The sequence below is a fragment of the Carassius gibelio genome, chromosome A9, assembly GCF_023724105.1.
Source record: "Carassius gibelio isolate Cgi1373 ecotype wild population from Czech Republic chromosome A9, carGib1.2-hapl.c, whole genome shotgun sequence".
Classification (NCBI taxonomy): Eukaryota; Metazoa; Chordata; class Actinopteri; order Cypriniformes; family Cyprinidae; genus Carassius; species Carassius gibelio.
In genome coordinates this window covers 6,023,138-6,035,775 of record NC_068379.1, presented here as the reverse complement: position 1 = coordinate 6,035,775, position 12,638 = coordinate 6,023,138, and the positions used below count along the sequence as shown (strand labels likewise).

General features: G+C 41.1%; 1 protein-coding gene across 17 annotated transcripts in view; it reads right to left on the bottom strand.

Annotated features, from left to right (window-relative positions):
• LOC128019527 (E3 ubiquitin-protein ligase MYCBP2) overlaps window positions 1-12,638 on the bottom strand; it is an 87,407-nt gene that overhangs the window by 9,653 nt on the left and 65,116 nt on the right. For 10 of the 17 annotated variants that reach the window (XM_052605549.1, XM_052605556.1, XM_052605560.1 and 7 more), the window contains 15 exons: window positions 10,961-11,093; window positions 10,557-10,679; window positions 8,312-8,476; window positions 6,718-6,816; window positions 4,144-5,763; window positions 3,857-4,026; window positions 3,503-3,747; window positions 3,234-3,401; window positions 2,976-3,133; window positions 2,611-2,810; window positions 1,247-1,396; window positions 983-1,143; window positions 697-853; window positions 330-554; window positions 2-67 (listed from right to left, as the gene is read on the bottom strand). In XM_052605549.1, the coding sequence (XP_052461509.1) occupies window positions 2-67; window positions 330-554; window positions 697-853; window positions 983-1,143; window positions 1,247-1,396; window positions 2,611-2,810; window positions 2,976-3,133; window positions 3,234-3,401; window positions 3,503-3,747; window positions 3,857-4,026; window positions 4,144-5,763; window positions 6,718-6,816; window positions 8,312-8,476; window positions 10,557-10,679; window positions 10,961-11,093 (3,840 nt within the window). The remainder of the gene's footprint in view (window position 1; window positions 68-329; window positions 555-696; window positions 854-982; window positions 1,144-1,246; window positions 1,397-2,610; window positions 2,811-2,975; window positions 3,134-3,233; window positions 3,402-3,502; window positions 3,748-3,856; window positions 4,027-4,143; window positions 5,764-6,717; window positions 6,817-8,311; window positions 8,477-10,556; window positions 10,680-10,960; window positions 11,094-12,638) is intronic. The other 7 variants (XM_052605563.1, XM_052605567.1, XM_052605566.1 and 4 more) reach the window with 5 other exon arrangements.

The following is a 12,638-nucleotide window of genomic DNA, read 5'->3' as shown; positions in this document are numbered from 1 at the left end:
CCTGTTTGATTCTGCAGAGATCTTCCACAGCCTTCCCACAAAGGAATATCATTGACGTGACTTTATTCTGACAGAACACAAAGCACAGGTTATATAAATCACTAGCTGTTTACAGATGCATGCATAAATACAAAAATATTACAAAACAATTCATTCAAACTAGAAAATTGTCAGACAAAATGTCGTATCTGAAGGTTTGAAGGTTATATAGGCCTTATGCACTTTAAACACTTTATAAAATGTATACCGAATTAACAGCTGGCCAAAACACAGAGTGCTATTGATATACTAAGAATGGACAGAAAAACAGAGAACACACGCAAACTCACTCCAATGTCACGAGAGTTGTCGACATGGACAGAGACATATGTCGCATTGATGCCTTTGACGCAGCTGATAGTGATGCTCTTTGTCTTGTTCTTATCTTCATCTCCGGACTCCCAGAACGTCTCGGTGGAGCCATCAGTCAGGCTGCCAATCATGGCTGGTCGGCTGGACGTTTTAATGTCTACCACGCTGGTCAGATCTTTCAGACAGGTCACCACACAAAGTTCCTGCAGTGCATGTAAAAGGTATACCTTCATTGCAATGTAGACCAATTTAGGTAAAAGCTTCTGCCAAATGCATACATGTAAAAGCACCAGGAAAGAAAGTCTTGTCAATCAACACAGATGAAGTTAATGGAAAGTTTCCCACCTGACTAATCGCTTCGTATCCCGACTGTACGCTGATGTTAAAACTCTCCTCACTGTCCCCATCATCTGATTTGGACAGGATGTTGTTGATGTGGTGAAACACGTTACTCTGGTGCAGGAACTGATGATCTGATTGCTTGAATTTAAGACTCCAACATCTAGTGAAACAGCCAAACAAATACTAGATTTATACATTACTGAAGACAATGTAGGTTGAGCGGGTGTTGTAATTGCAGTATGTGGTTACTAGATTGCTAATGGTGTCTCTGTGAACAGGCGAACGATACCTGAGGGCCATCTGCTGAAGTGAGCTTCCACTGGGAAGTGACATCATGAGGTCAGAGATGGTCTGGAGCAGACGGTGGAAGGTGTGGGGCAGCGGGTGAGCCGCCTCGCCTGCAATGAGAATGTCAGACAGAGGGTGCTCACAGACACCTAGATCCTTCTCCTGCAAGAAAAGACGAAAACTGTCCCATGTCAGAAAAACCTGTTCATCTCAAGTGAATAGTGACTTATTAAAAACCATTAGGTGTGCTGTCGTAAGGCCACACCTGCTCGAGGTTCTCCTTGTTCCCTTTGTTCTCTTCATCCTCCTCATCTTCCGTCTCAAAGGGAGACGGAGTCAGAGACGCCACAAAGTGCCACAGGATATCATGGAGGGAGCAGGTTTGGGTAACATTACACAGCAGCCAATTAAAAGCCTGAGAAGGAAATGAAGAACAAAAGGTTTGTTAAGAGTTCCCAGAACTACTTCTGACTAAATTTACATTACTTCTCTAGTCAATTGTGATGATTGGATAATGATTTTAAATACATGTCTTTGCAGTGACTGCATTCATTAAAAATAATTTAAAGAAAAACAAAAAAAAAACGCTGTAATATATGTTAAAATACTTATTTACTATATTTATTATTACAATATAATTTTCCATAGACTGTATAAATATACTTTTCCAGACATAATCACTGTTTTGAAATTCCCATATCCAATTTTGAAAGTTTTCAGGTTTTTTCATGATCCTGGAAACCCACAGTTAAATCATAGTTCATATTCAACAATGTCGGTCTATAGCACTATTCGGACGGGACTAGTTTTCTAAACTACGTTTGAGTTTCGATTCTTACCACCTGACGTCTTTGATTTTCATGTACCAATTCGGACGGGACTAACATCTCCGTGTTTTTTACAGAGGTGGGAGGGTCTGATTTGTGGATCTGGGCGTCACAGAGATCACGCGCTCTGTATGCGTGCATTGCATTCATTCAGAATGATTGCCTTAGTATTATTACACAATAAATACTAAATGGCTAGTATAACAAAACCATGTTAATGTGTGGTTCCTTAAGTTTAACTTGTTTTCCTTTTTTTAATTAAATGTAATTAAAACATAATGTAACTGAGTACATAAATGAACGTGAGTTATCTTACCTTATGCTGATATTACAATAACCGGTATTAACAGTTTACGCGATCTTGCTCTTGATTTTATTATTTGTATTATTTTTTTATTATTATTTATTGGGCGCTAAGCAAATCTATCAAACATTTGCGTGGTAGGAGCATCTACGGTAATTCACGTTGGCCAAAACACACAAGGAAACGCGTTGTGAAATAAAATATCACCTGCAATCACAGACATTCGCATTCGGACGGGATTAGTTTTCTCAGAGGATCACTGAGTTTGCTGAAAAACGGTAGGTAATTTGCTCTGGAATTATCACAGAGGTTGTGTGAGAAAAACACAGACGTGGCAGATTCGGACGGGATTAAAATCACCAAGTACGTCTGTGAAACGCAGATTTCTCTAACGACCCCCTGTAAAACTAGTCCCGTCCGAATAGGGCTTATGACTGTACAATTTGGGACAAGAAGAGGGGGAACGAAAGAGAGAATGTCTGAGAGAACACCGCTGACCTCCATGGCAAACACCCTGCAGGCTGATTTGCGGAGTGCATGCTTCATAGCCACCTCCAGACCCTCTAGATCATGATGCTGGATAACAAATGCCAGCACAGGCCACTGGAAGTTCCTTTCACCCTTGCTGAGAGAGCCATGGGCTGAGATCAGTCGAGACAACTCAGGAGAAGGGTGACGCAGCAGAGATGACCCAACTTCTGTAAAGATCAGTAGAAATTAACTCACACTTAAAATTTTTAACTCAACTTTTGAATTGTAAATTATCACAATAGTAAAATTCTGTACTGGCACTGTCATTATTGCAACAGTTAGCTTAATTAATTAGACATTTGTAACGGTGTTGTACAAAGTGACAACATTACCTGCATCTCCGCTGTGTACCCTGCGTCTCGGTACTGCTTTGACCCGTGCTGGGGAGGATGAGTGCTGCTTATCATACTCTGAGGCAACCACTGAATAGGAGCGCTGGAATACTGTCCGCTTGGCTGTGTCACTGTCTGTGATTGGACTTGTTTCCAAACTAAAGGAACAAAGACATCATAAAGACATAATAAGCATATCATAACATAAAATGTTCATAGGACACAGTACTTTGGGAGGTGGGAAGCTTAATAGAGTACCTTGGGGGCATGGACTTCATGTTACTTCCTGGCTCTTCAAAAACATTGGGGCAGGCGTCTGGAGTGACTGAGATGTAGGGAGCAGGAACTGACGTTGAACGCAGGTAACGCATCTCATCCTGAAACAGGTTGTCATCTTGATAGACCCCAAAGTTCTCAGTGTGTTGGCTGCGAAAAGGTCATTGAGAAAGACTCCATGAAATATCCAAAACACTGAACTACTTCAACAATGCAGCCCATAGTGATCAAGGTGAACACAAGGTATTTACCGGGCTAGCGTTTGCAGATAGAGGCAGCCCGTCTTGTTGGGTAGTTCCTCAGACACACCCTCTTTGAGGCTGGGCAGATATGCGTGGAAGGGTTTAGGTGGGTGATGGCAAAGTAGACTTGGCTCAGCAGCACTGCTCAGAGACAGCAGGTAGAGTGCATTGGCACGGATCACCTGGTGGGCCTCCATCGTGGGCAGAGCCCGTGGGGTTTTCACCTGGAGAGGTTTCTTCCTTGACTGCTTAACCTGATCCAAGAACCACAGGGTCGGACCCAAGAAAGAATTATACACTGTTTTAGACATGCGATATCTACAAATATTATGCATCTCCCTACATTGGTCATGACAGGTATACCTTTTCTCTGGCAGCTGTTTGTTTATCTCTCAGGTACTTCTCTCTACAACGATCACACACCAAGTACCAGGTGCTTCCTCCAATCCCACCATCTCCACAATTACCAGCCCAGCCTCCACAAAAGTGACCAATACTGTTATAGCCCTGACCTCCAGCATACCGCCCACAGCCTGAAAGAACACAATACGGAGAACTGATGATATGCTTCATCTATTGGACTGTATAAACTTTGAACTGCTCTGAATAAATCAGAATGGAGTAAGACCCAAGAATTGACGGCACTGTACCTGGGTGGGCCTGTCTCATGTGGTAGGTAACAGGGTATGGGTGAGACTCTCCACACAGCTCACAGATGGTATCCTTCTCTGGGCCTCCCATAGCTAACTGCGCCATCTCCCCAAAAAGGTTCCCCCTGGGGCGAACCTCCGCTTTCTCCTTCTTCTTCTTCTCTTTCTTGGTCTTCTTGCTGTCCTTTTCATTCTCCTTCTTTTTAAGGATAGCACTGGACCCCGGACTGGGGAAGATCATATTCTGTGAAGCCGCTTTTATGGTAGCCATGGATATGTCCTCCCAGAAGGCTACTAGGTGCTGGAGGGTGAGAGGCAAGATGGACTTAGACCTCACAGAAGAGTGGCTGGTCATCTCATAGGAGACCACATCACTTTTTCCATCCTCGCACTTCTCGGGCAAGGGTGGCTCTTTTAGCATGGACAGAACCTTGTTCTTGTTGATGCTACCCATCTTGGAAATGTCCGGGCCATGTGGTGATATGTTGAACATGTTGAGTGCCGAGGAGATCTCCAGAGAGTGGCGGTTCTTCAGTTTGCTCTCCTTCTCCTCAAAACCCTGCTGACAGCCGAGAGAATTGCGGATGGGTGCATGTTCTTTGGTCAGCTCAGGGTTGAACTTGAGGAAGGAAGAACATGCCATGGCATCATGCACTATGCCCTCATGCCACAGGAAGGCAGCAAAAACAGCACGGGCACATTCTGCAACAGAGGGCGACATGGCCTGCTTGGCGGGTTCAGTGGGACGCACGTTTTCACCCTTAAAGAGTGGTCCCGATTTGTCTTTTTTGGGTCTCACATGTCTGCTGGAGGTTTTACGGCTGACTTTGGGTGAAGAACGACTTTCAAGTTCCTCCTTTACAGGGGCTTTTCCGATACTAAAGTGGACCTTGGAGGAGCCCTCTTCAGCATTGTGCAACTCTGCATTCTCATCATTGACTTCATCGTTGGATAGCAAGGTGCTGGACCTACACACCTCCACCACTTCACTATGGAGATTTTCCTGAACTACATGAGGAGATGGGGCTCGGTTCTCTGCATTGCTGCTTCCTCCTTTGCTCTCTTTGGGTGAAATTTTTGGCTTGGGAGACGTAGACCTGCCCCTCAGAGGTTCCATGAGAGGAACCTTCTTCTTTCTAAGAGTGTCAGGGTCTAGCGTATAAGAATCAGATTTAGATCTCTCACGTGGAGGGTCCAGGTGAGCTTTAGAAGAAGGACTAACTTTAGAGGGCAGGTTCTTATCATGAGGAGAGGAAGAACGTGGGGAATTGTTGCTGGAAGGGCTAGATCTGCCCGAATTTATGGTTTTCTGTTTGGGTGAGGAGGAACGGGAGCACGAGTTTGGAGACTCAGCCCTAAGGCCTGGGGTTCGGCCATCAGCTTTCAGGGCTTGTAGAGTGTTGTGGTTAGGGGAATGTGAGCGGCTGTGAGAGTCAGACCGCAGTTTGCCGGTGTCTGATTTGAAAATAAGGGCCTCGCTGGCAGACAGACTCTCATTGTTCTTGCTCTTCAACTGGTCAACAGATCGGCTAGAATGACTGTCTGTTTTGGAGGATCGACTCTCTTGACGATGCTTGCTGCCTGGAGACATAGACCGACTGGCCATGTTATCCCTGTCACCTGTGTATCGTAACACACCATCAGTTACCAAAGTGCAACTCAGCAACTCGTTTGTACAGGAGGCACTCCAAAAATACTTGTCAGGCCTTTTCACATACTTAAGAATAACAACAATAATAATTAAAAAAACAAGACAGTAAAAATGACAACTGAAAATGTAAGGGAAAAATGTATTTACAACATAAGAGGAACTTAAAAAATAAAAATGTAAAACAATAGAAGTTAAAATGACATCTAAAAGAATTGACTGAAATCCAAGAATGAGCTTACATTTAAATTAGCTGACCAACATTTATTTACATAAGAATTGAAGTATTCATATGACTTTAAAGGGATAGTTTGCCCAAAAATGAAAATTCTTTCATTAATTACTCACCCTCGTGTTGTTCCAAACCCATAAGACCTCAGTTCATTTCTTTAACACAAATAAAGTTATTTTTGATGCATCCCGAGCTCTCTGACCCTCCCATAGACAGCAAATGTACTACCATGGTCAAGGTCCAGAAACGTAGCAAGGAGATCTGTAAAATTATTCATGTGACATAAGGGGTTCAACCGTAATTTTACAAAGCTACGAGAACATATTTTATGCTCAAAAGAACTTAGTTTCTGGACCTTGGTAGTGGTAGTACCCTTGCTGTCTATTGGAGGATCAGAGAGCATACGAGTCTTGAACAATATGAGAGAAATTAATGTCAGAATTATACATTTTGGGAGAACTATCCCTTTAAAGTAGCAAATGTATAGATATTGATGCAAATGGAAAGCACCCAGGTCAGATAAAACGTTTTGTCAAGCTTGTAAACCTGTCCCCAGGTATATTCCAAACCACTACATACTCTGTTGCCATGCCTAAGAGGCGAAATAAATGGACTGTGGAAGAGAGGATGACTAGAAACCCCTCCCTGTAGTGAGTCTCCAGGGTGCTCCCAGGAGAAGACATGCATTACCCACCCTTTTGTCTTAGAACAAGAGATGAGAGAGCGGTACCAGGGCCGGTCGCACTGCTTTTGTGCACACGCTCACGTGAAGCAAGGCTGCGTGATGAAGCATCTACAGCGGAAAACAGTGGCAAGGAAAGTAAGCAATAAGGATTGAACTAAGGAAAACCATCAGAGAATGAGAAAGAAAGTGAAAGCCAATGAACAATGGAGAGTGGAAAAAGGATTGTATGAGGAAAAAAGGACTCTGAAAAAGGGCCCCGTTTGCACTTGATATTAAAAATCGTCTTGGGTGATCTAATCTCAAATGGACCACTGAGAAATCACAGTTTACATCTGGTATTTACATGCATTTCAAAGTGGTCTGTAACCACTTTGTTTTCAAGGGGAGGGGGTTAAAGATTTTGTGAGTACAAGTATAATTTTAATTTTGAATCCTGTTCTAATTCTAAGGCAGCATCACAATTTTTTTTTGTTTTTGCTTCTAGAAATACTTTTAAAAAGTTTTAATCTCACCCCAAAAATGGTTTTAGATGAAATGCTCAATATTTCAGTGAAGCTCCAACATTAACTGAGCATTTTAGATTATCTGAGCTTCACGAGAAAAGTTCTGTGAAGTCTTGTTCATGTAGACGTATGATTTTTAAAATAAAATGTTATCCTTTTCTTATACATGTACAAATTACACAGGTAGTTTAAAATTTAAAACCCCTTGTTTTTGTGCAATGAAGTACTAGCAGTTCAGTAGGTGGATGGTGTTGTCTGGAATGCATTAGTATTAACACAACCAGCACAGTGTGGTGTGTTTCTAACTACTTTTGACTACTTTCAAATTGACAGTCAAAAATACATGCAACACCATTTAAGCCCTGTTACTGGTGATTAGATCACCCACGATGGATGTTAACACTAAGAGTAAACAGGGCCAGATGAGCATCTAGGTACTTGGAAAGATTTATGAAGAGAAAAAGCAACAAGTAGAAGGACAGACACTGGGAGAGAGACAGAGACTGGTCGAAGCAGGCACAAGACTAAAACAAAACTGGGCATCAACCAGTGCAAAGAGGGTGGTAGAAGAGTGAGAACAAAATCTGAGGAACTGTAATGAATCTGAAATGCAGATTCAGAGTATTTTGACTGTGGAAAATATTGTGACACTTGCTCCTAAAATATCCAAATAACCTGAATGCATTTTTTGTTCTGCAGACCTATGGATCATGGATTACACTGGGGGATGCAATGGTTAAGCACTGCAAGGTTTTGATTGGGTGGACAGATTCCTGGACCTCTTGTTAACTGTTTAGCTAATGAATGATCAAATTAAGCACTGTACATTGACATGAAACACACACTGTTAGTAGCTACAATAGAAACACAGAAGAGGAACTTAAATGTCATTGAAGTTAAAATGAGACGAGAAAAAAAAAAAAAACCCAATTCAAACACAGAAAGCAAGCGGGTGGACGCCGACAGAAAAGCAGGGGAAATAAGCCTAAACGGATCTCAACACAACCTATGGGATGCTAAACAAATAAGCGCTTGAGAAAAGAACAAGCAGCACCTGTGCAAGCAAGCACCGCCACTACCTTACAGACAGACAGACTTACTCGGAAGCTGTGGATGCAGTTGAGGCTGCTGGGAAAGGGATTGTCCAAACACAAATGGGCTGTGGACAAGGGAAGAGGGAGGTTTGGCAGCTTGCTCAAATATGGAAGGAGCTGGGAGGAAAGGCCCAGACTGAATGGAATTCAGCATGGCACTCAGCCGGTCACCTGCAATGCGGAAGACAATGGGAGTGCTGTTGCTTATATGATCCTTAAAAGGAGCCATACAAAACGCTAGTCAGTTTAACGCCCCACACAAACACGCTCACTGGAAATAATGGGGTGTGTGAGTGGGTCAGCTGAACCAACGTGAGGGGAGTAAGGAATGGGCGGGGGAGCCGTAGGTCAGGTTTTCATGTTTTCATGAAACCCCAGGTCTGAACACATTGGCAGACAAAGCCAATGCTCTGCTTTCATCCCTTTTATAGTGCAACTCATGGAAATTCTGTCAGGTTTTTATTTTTTAATTGCATCAAACATTTAACATTTTAATATTAACCTAACAGGTATCCTGACATTACTGAAAACTTATATTCTGATTGAGTTGGTAAAGTCAACATGAAAAGACTTCTCTAATGCAATGATGTCTGACAAGTTATTAAGGGGAAAAGAGAGGGGAGGAACTGATTTGATCTCAGAAACTGTTTGAATCATAAAAAGTAGGCATTTCATATGAGAATGGTACATGTAGCATTGTTTGCAGTGAATTCTGAGAAGACATTTTGACTGTTTAAGGTCAGGTTCACCCTAGAGAACAGGTCGAGGTATCCCAATAGATGTATTTATTATCATTCTTATTTCTTAACCTTATTTGTTTAGTGCTATCACTGTAACATTATCAAATGACTGCATTTTTATTATTTGCAAATACTGGCAGGAATTTAGAAAGATAACCTGGACCTCCTAGGTGACACTGGCCAAATGCTAAGTCTTTTTAGAGAAAGAGCAAGATATTGCTTCTTTTTTTTTCTTTCTTTGGAATATTGAGCAATTCTAAGGTTAATATTGACCTCGTGTCGACTTTTAGTCAAGAAGCATTTAGTGAGGCACCATAGTTATGTCAAGGGTCTTTTTTTATTCAGATAGACTATATCTAAGTATAAGAGGAGATGAAGGACCCATCGGACAGCGGTCTATGGGTAACGCCACTAAGCAGCGGTGCATGAGAACAGTATGGTGAGAGCCAGTGGACAATAATTGGGTAAGACCCAGCTGCAGCACACAGAGTCTTGCCCATGCACACAATGATGCCTTCACACACCACAGACGACAGCCAAGACACACAGATCACAGCATGCACAGAGCTGAATTAAGACAAATGATTGTTTGCTTATTAATTAGGGCTCATACAGCACTTTAAATTAATAGAAGACAGTGTTTTGATATCCACTATATCCAGGGCTTCATGAAGTTTCCAAGACTTTCCCTGTTTTTGTAATTACTGGATAAGGAATTTAAAAGATCATCACATGTACAGTATTCACTAGCATTTGGGATCAGCAAGATTTTTTTTTTTTCTTTTTTTTTGAAAGAAATTAATACTTTTATTCAGCAAGGATGCATTAAATTTAAAGGGACAGCAAAGACACTTAGAATAAAACTGTTCTTTTCAATACTCAAAGAATCCTTAAAAAAATGCATCAAAGTTTCCACGAAAATAAGCAGCACAACTGTTTTCAGCATTAATTAGAAAGATAGCTGCTGAAAATTCAACTTTGCCATCACAAAAATACATTTCATTTCAAATATATTAAATAGCATGACATTTGAATTACTATTTAAATAATTTATTTTGAATTGTAATTATCATAAGTATTATTTCAAGTAATAATGTTTCTCAGTACTCCTGTTTTACTGTGTTTGACATAAGACACTTCTTTCAAAAACATAAAAAATATGACCAATCCCAAATGTTTGAACGGTACTGTATGTATGAAAGAAAAGAAAAAAAAAAAGAAAAGAAAGAAAAAAAAACAAGAATTATGGTCCACATTTAACCTAAAAGGTTTTAAGGAACATAAAGGAATCACAGTTATTAAAATATGAATACAACAAACAAATCTTGTATAGCTGGCTATTCTACCACTGTTGGATTGGCATCAATTTTGTAATGTTTAACATCATGAATCAAACTACCAAGATACCATATTTTTTATATGATTTTTATATAATCATATAAAAAAGGTGTTACTGTCACTCAGTAATAAATCACATTTTATTTCCACCTCTCCGGGATCTTTCCTCTCACCTTTGTTGTTGATGCCGTAGTCAAAGCCCTGCGCCCCGGAGCCGCCCACACCCCTGTTAAACGTCTGGACTGAGAAGGGGCTGGGAGGAGGGGTCTGCGCTCCATGCTCCAAAATCACTTGCTCTGTTCCAGAGAGAAACAAAAAGCATTAATAATAATAGTCATCAGTAACTAACAGCCAGCTGTATTTCAACGTATGGTTTATGAATGCTCTTTCACATTACTGGTTTCCTGTTTAAAGGAACAGTCTCTTTTAAAGTATACTTAAGTGGCCTGTTATTTCATTAATGTATAATTGTTTTTTTTTATTTTTATTTTTTAAATACAAGTACATTAAAAGTGCACATTCAATACAATTAAGTGCACTTTTTTTTTGGGAAGTGAGAGGAGTGTGTTTGCACTACCTTCGTCGTGACGCAGGTACTGGTTTCCCCCTCTGTCTCGGGCCAGAGACCAGGCCTCCCCATCATCGCTCTCACAGAACTCCACCACACTGTTCTTATCCAGCTGAACCCAGGTGCCCTCCGGGTTAATCACCTGATACAGACACAGCTTCATTTACCTCATCTCTCGCGCTCTCTCTCTCTCACACACACACACACACCTGACCCCACATCAATCCAGAGGAGCACATCTGACTAGCAAACAAAACTCAGCGGAGATGCTAAAATAACGGCGCTTTTAGAAATGTGAAAAATACATGCTGTACCATTCCATTTTTTAGGATTTCTGCATTGAAACGGGAGACATTTGACTTGATTTGTGAGAAGAATAGCAGTATTTGTGTAAGTTGGGAGAGTGTCTGAGGACAGCATGACACACCACACCCTCTACTGAGAGAAGAAAGAGGCAAAGTCCAGCCCTCCATCATTCATCACACATGGAGACCGTTCAAACGCCATCAAACAGGTGATCACCAGAGCTGTGCACCATTCAGAACTTCCATTTCACTCCTGAATTTGAATTCAACCATAAAACAGGATGCAAAATTGTCATTTGAATTTAAGTAGAATTATCATGAAATACGATTTAAAGAAAATGCATATTAATTTAAGTATTTTGAATAATTTGTAGTATGAATTACATAAAAATACTACATAATATTAATAATGTTTGAAATGCTATCTTTAGTTAATATAATATAATTTACTAGAGCCTCTACAGTATTGAAATGATAATATAATATACTATAGTTTCTTCAGTACAGAAGTTATAATATAATATAATATAATATAATATAATATAATATAATATAATATAATATAATATAATATAATATACCAGGGTATCTACAGTAGGGATGGGTATCATAAAGGTTTTAACGGTATTACTACTCTTACCGATACTGCTTAACGGTCCGGTACTTTAACGGTATAACCACACTTTGGAACGTTTTGCTCTCTCCGCCATCGTCACTCTTTGTATTAAGCAGGAGTTTTCATACTGTAAGGGGCCGTTCACATATCACGTCTAAAAACGCGTGGAAAACTCTAGGAGCGCTGCTTTCTGATTTTTTTTCCCCAAAGCCTTCAGGCACTTGCGCTCCTGAGGAGTCTGCCGTTACTAAGCAACCATGAACCATGACCTGCTCTCTCCATGAAGACGCAGAAATTTCAGCAATGGATGAATGGATTTGCAGCACTAAAAACTGCTTGCAGTAGCTCTGCTACTAAATTAATAAAAAAATCCACATACAGCTATCAGCTGTTCCTTCATCTTGGCTGAGCTTTCAACGTTGTTACGGAAAAGGTGAAGAAGCTACATGACCTGCGGTGCGCTTGCGGCATTCTGAAAAAGTTTAGATGTTTTTAACTCGATGCGGTGCGGACACGCCTGGAGAGAACGAGCTCGTCGCACCGCTTGCGCGTCACTTCCGTTACATTTGAAATAATGAACTTGAGCTCGCAAAAGACGCGATATGTGAACAGCCCCTTACCCGTGTGTGTGCTGCGCTGCGCTCGTTGTGGTGTGTGTGTGTGTGTGTGTGACTGACAGACAGCCTCCGCGGCGCGCATGAGAGATCTCGCAGATCTCACAGACAAACATCTTAATATGATCGCACATTAGAAATGTTCGGTGAGA